The 6,000-nt window shown below is 41.6% G+C and overlaps 1 protein-coding gene across 1 annotated transcript in view; it reads left to right on the forward strand.

Moving 5' to 3' along the window:
- The window catches only part of ARVCF (ARVCF delta catenin family member), a 139,852-nt gene that overhangs the window by 24,602 nt on the left and 109,250 nt on the right, over nucleotides 1–6,000 (forward strand). Inside the window, exon 2 of the mRNA XM_070762730.1 lies at nucleotides 3,596–4,098. Coding sequence (XP_070618831.1) covers nucleotides 3,596–4,098 — 503 coding nt within the window. The remainder of the gene's footprint in view (nucleotides 1–3,595; nucleotides 4,099–6,000) is intronic.

Genomic DNA, 6,000 nt, shown 5'->3' on the forward strand with positions numbered 1-6,000 from the left:
GTTTGCCTCTCTAGGGCGTTTTGCAAGATGCACAATTAAAACTTGCTGAGTTTAAGAAGGAGGACATAGTTCGGCTTTTTGAGTCGGATTCCAGACCGGCCATAAAGAATTGCCCATCTCACTGTGAATTAAGAAGGAAAGCCTCAATACAGCTCCATCTCGGCATTCCTTAATATTCAAGGAAGGCTTTTTCGCTTCTGACAAGGAAAAATATTAATATGAATGTAACCTTATTATCTTCTTTTCTGCTGAAGAATGGAAACGGCTCCCCTGCATAAAAGCAGACATAATGGCTGTTGAGACACTGTAAATTGCAGCCCGGGAAACTAATGAATTATACATATTGCAATAAGGGTATCAATAAAAGGTTTGTCTGACTCCTTCCCTCCCTCCCTCCTTCCTTTCTTCGTTTTTATTTTTATTTTTTAACTTTCCTATTCATTAAGTGTCCTGCTTAGTTTATTTCAGGATGTTTAAAAACAAAACGAGTCTACGGAGAGGGGCGGCATACAAATCTAATTATTATTATTATTATTATTATTATTATTATTAATAATAATAATAATAATAATAATAATAATAATAATAATAATAATAATTAAACAAACAAAACAAACTCCTTATCTTGACCTAACCGGATCCTTTGTAAGGGAAGTGACCGCATTTTACTTTTTAATTAGACTTTGCTAAGGTAGGAATAATCCAGATTTATTTGGGGCATGAAGATGTTTGGCAAGAACTCTCAACTCTCTGAAGCCCAAACAACCAGAAATGCATGAATTTGGCAGGTGACTTCCATTTTCTCTTGGCTGGAAAATGTGCCAACGATGGCGCTGGAGTTCCTGCATTATTAAACCGCGGTTCATTTCATCCTGGCTTTGCATAAACCATGAATCATGTTCTACAGCATTTGGGTTCTGGGGCCACCTAAAATAACACTGGTCAACACAAAAAAAATCATCAGCAAAAGTAATATGTCTGTTTTATAGAGTTTGATGTGCTGATTCCAAAAATATGCTTAGTTTTGCTCTATTACATAAAGTGTCAGATATAGAAGCATTTTTGTTGTTACGTTCTTTCTGATATGTAGATTACTATTTTCTTAATGTCACCAGTATATTTCCTATACCTTATAATAATGATGCTGCTCCTCTATGGAAACTATACTTGGTGTTGTGGTTGGCTCTGGCCCAGCTCCTGCCCCAGGGAATGGGGAGGTGGATGCAGGGAAAAATTCAACATGTCACAGGCCTGTGTTATTGCCGACAGAATCAGTTCAGAGTTTAGTTTCCTCGGACGAAGAAGAAGGTGGGAGTGACTTGGCAGAGGAAGGCTTGGCACACAGCCAAGGCAGTTAATCTTCCTTATCTTCTTTAGCTTCAGATGATGACATGTTGGACCCACACAAGCGCAGAATTATGCGTAGAAGAGACCAAGTAAGAACATATTACAAGAAATAAGGGAGGCCACCTGTGTTTGGGTGGGGCTCCAGTAATTAGGGCTGCTGCTATAAATAGCAACAGCCAGGTTTGGACATTGTGGAAGAATATCTGTTGCAGTTTCGTCAGGAATCTTGTGTGCTGGACTTTGTTGCTTTTTCACGCCTTTGAAACCAAAGCAGAGCAGTGTGTGAGTGTGTGTCTCCCTTCCTTGGAAGAAGAAGGGGTTTGAAGTTTCTTCATAGCTGCTGGCTAAGTACTTAATGACTGCTTAAGGGAAATTGTAGACTACCTGGTTGTTTTGGGAAGAGTGCTCTTTGCAATACAAAAAGAGTGCTTAGTTTATTTTGACTTTTGTGATAAAGAACATTGTTTTGAATTTTCAAATGTGTGTGTGTCTGAAATTTGTATCCTTGAATTTTTGGGAGGCTTCTATCAGAGAACCCGGCAGAACACCTGCTAACATAAAAACTATATATATATTTGAAATCAGAACTAAGAAATGATTCAGAAAAGTACAAGGTCAACTGCGATGATCACAAAAAATATTTTTTTCTAGACCTGTGTAGTAAACACAGAGATTTGAATAACTGAATAACTACTGTATTTTTCAGAGTATAAGACACATCTCAGTTTTTGGGGAAGAAAATAAGGGGGAAATCTGCCTATCAGGTATTCATCTGGCTAGCGTTCTTAGTCTGGTCAGCTTCAGCATATTATTTTATCTTCTAGTTAGGGCTGGAAAAAACCTTCTTTGGAGGGAGTAGCAATGGGAACAAGCCTGCAAAGACTTAGGGCTGGAAAAAAACATTATTTGGAGAAAATAGCAATGAAAAGGACTGCAAGGTGAGAAGATCATTCGCACCTTGTTAGGGCTGGGAGAAAAAACCTTCTAAGGAGAGATTAGCAATGAAAAAAAAGCCTTAAAGCATGTAAGAGCTGGGAAGATCAGTAGCACATTGTTAGGGCTGGAAAAAACCTTCTTGATATTCCTGGAGGGGTCTGTAATATGGTAAATGATTTAGCTTTACTAGATAAATGGTCAAAGCAATGGAAACTGCCGCCCCGAGTCTACGGAGAGGGGCGGCATACAAATCTAATAAATTAATTAATTAATTAATTAATGTTTCCAAATGTAAAATAATGCACTTGGGGAAAAGGAATCCTCAATCTGAGTATTGCATTGGCAGTTCTGTGTTAGCAAAAACTTCAGAAGAGAAGGATTTAGGGCTAGTGATTTCTGACAGTCTCAAAATGGGTGAGCAGTGTGGTCAGGCGGTAGGAAAAGCAAGTGGGATGCTTGGCTGCATAGCTAGAGGTATAACAAGCAGGAAGAGGGAGATTATGATGCCCTTATATAGAGCGCTGGTGAGACCACATTTGGAATACTGTGTCCAGTTCTGGAGACCTCACCTACAAAAAGATATTGACAAAATTGAACGGGTCCAAAGATGGGCTACAAGAATGGTGGAAGGTCTTAAGCATAAAACATATCAGGAAAGACTTAATGAACTCAATCTGTATAGTCTGGAGGACAGAAGGAAAAGGGGGGACATGATCGAAACATTTAAATATGTTAAAGGGTTAAATAAGGTTCAGGAGGGAAGTGTTTTTAATAGGAAAGTGAACACAAGAACAAGGGGACACAATCTGAAGTTAGTTGGGAGAAAGATCAAAAGCAACGTGAGAAAATATTATTTCACTGAAAGAGTCGTAGATGCTTGGAACAAACTTCCAGCAGACGTGGTTGGTAAATCCACAGTAACTGAATTTAAACATGCCTGGGATAAACATAGATCCATCCTAAGATAAAATACAGGAAATAGTATAAGGGCAGACTAGATGGACCATGAGGTCTTTTTCTGCCGTCAGTCTTCTATGTTTCTATGTTTCTAAGGAGAGATTAGCAATGAAAAAAAAGTCTTAAAGCATGTAAGAGCTGGGGAGATCATTAGGGCTGGGGAAAAAAAGCTACATTCAGAGTACTGTATAAGATGCACCCAAATTTTCAGCCTCTTTTAGGGAGGGAAAGGTACATCAGCGAGGGTCCGGTCCTGATATCTGAATACGATATCAAAATAGAGCAGAATTAGAAATCAGAATAGAATAAAATTCTGTTCTAAACAACTCACCCTCTGCTATGGTTCCTTTCTCAGCCGGAGCTATGAGGATCCAATTGAGAGCGAAATCGTCAACGAGAGGATCCCTTACTTGCACGGCAGCTATGCGGCACCTTTAGCGCAACCCGAAAGGGGGAGCATGGCCAGCATCGACCGCCTGGGCAAGCGCTCCCCCTCCATTGACAGCATCCGCAAAGACCCCCGGTGGCGAGACCCAGACCTCCCCGAAGTCATCGCCATGCTCAGCCACCCCATCGACCCCGTGAAATCCAATGCAGCAGCCTACCTCCAGCACCTCTGCTACGAGAACGATAAGATCAAGAAGGACGTGAGGCATCTCAAGGGCATCCCCATCCTGGCGGGTCTGCTGGACCATCCCAAGCCGGAGGTGCACCGCAAAGCCTGCGGGGCCCTCCGGAACATATCCTACGGGAAGGATAATGAGAACAAAGTGGCCATCAAGAACTGCGACGGGATCCCAGCTTTGATCCGGCTATTGCGCAAGACGAATGACATGGAAGTGCGAGAACTCATTACAGGTCAGTGGTTGTTTCTTCTTCCACCTCCACCATCACCTCCTCCTCCTTTTCTTCTACCTCTTCCGCCTCCTCCTCTTCTTCCTCCTCTTCCTTCTACTCCTCCTCCTACTACTACTACTCTTCCTCCTCCTCTTCTTCCTCCCCCTCTTCCTTCTCCTCCTCCTCCTCTTCTTCCTACTCCTCTTCTTCCTACTCCTCCTCCTCTTCCTCCTCCTCTTCCTTTTACTCCTCTTCCTCCTCCTCTTCCTCCTCCCGGTTTTGCCATTCTCTACAAGTGCCTTTTTCCCAGATTTTAAAAAAACTGATCCGGTCAGCAAAATTTACGCTGTTCTGGGTTATATTCTCTGTGGATTCAGCCGCATTTCGTAACTTTATTTATTTGTTTGTTTGTTTGTTTGTTTGTTTACTCACTTACTTACTTACTTACTCACTCACTCATTTATTCATTTATTTATTTATTGGACATATGCCGCCTTTCTCCAAGGACTCAGGGTGGCTCACAACAAGTCTACAGAGAGGGGCATCATACAAATCTAATAAATAAGTAAGTAAGTAAGTAAGTAAGTAAGTAAGTAAGTAAGTAAGTAAGTAAGTAAGTAAGTAAGTAAGTAAATAAATAACATATAAGACTATAAAAAACAGTTCAGAAGTCCAATATTTAAATCTAAAACCCCCCAAAATCATACAGTCTACTCACTCACACCACAGTCATACTAAAAGTCAGGGGCTAGATGTTAAAGTTCAGCAGCCCCAGGCCTGCCGGCAAAGATGAGTTTTCAAAGACTTCCAGAAGGCCAGGAGGGTGGAGGCAGTACAAACCTCCAGCGGGAGTTGGTTCCAAAGGGCCAGGGCCACCACAGAGAAGGCTCTTCCCCTAGGCCCCGCCAGACGACATTTTTTGGAAGACAGGACCTGGAGAAGGCCAACTCTGTGGGACCTGATTGGTTGCTGGGATACATGAGGTAGAAGAAGGTCCCGTAGGTAATCTGGTCCTAAGCCATGTAGGGTTTTCTAGGTCATAACCAACACTTTGAATTGCGTCCAGAGACCAATTGGCAACCAATGCAGCTTGTAGAGTGATTGTGAGAGGTGGGCAGATCTTGGAAGACCCATAATTACAGGTCAGTGGGTCAATGACTACTTCAACTTCAACCGCAACAACACAAGAGCACGCAACAGATTCAAACTTAATATTAACCGCTCCAAATGTGACTGTAAAAAATATGACTTTAACAATCAAGTTGTCGAAGCGTGGAACTCATTACCAGACTCAGTAGTGTCAACCCCTAACCCCCAACATTTCTCCCTTAGACTATCCATGATTGACCTCTCCAGGTTCCTAAGAGGTCAGTAAGGGGCGTACATAAGCGCACCGGTGTGCCTTTCGTCCCCTGTTCAATTGTCTTTCCTTTATCTCATATATCATATATATTTTCTTCCTTTCATATATCTTCTCTATTTTTACATATTATCTTTATATATATTACTTCATGTCTATTCGCTTCCATATGTATTGTGTACTGGACAAATGAATAAATAAAAATAAAATAAAATAAAATAAACAATAGTTCATGCGGCTGCATTTTGCACTATTTGCAGTCTCCGAACGCTCTTCAAAGGTAGCCCCATGTTTTGTTTATGCCTCAACTTGGATGTGGTCTCCCGGGGCTCCATGAGAACATTGTATCTCCGCGACTCATTTTCTCTTTCACAACACAGAGTGGAATGAGACTGAGAAGGCCCTAAAGAAAAGAAAATATGATTTGAGAAAGCAGCATCTGGTCTGATACTGATTTTTCTCGGAGTGATCAAAACTAGGTGTGGCATAAAAGTCCCCAATGGAGGTTGGGTTGCAACGAACTCATTACCCTCCCTTGGAGAACAGCTGCAGGAGCTGAGCAT

Source organism: Erythrolamprus reginae, chromosome 10 (assembly GCF_031021105.1).
Source record: "Erythrolamprus reginae isolate rEryReg1 chromosome 10, rEryReg1.hap1, whole genome shotgun sequence".
NCBI lineage: Eukaryota > Metazoa > Chordata > Lepidosauria > Squamata > Dipsadidae > Erythrolamprus > Erythrolamprus reginae.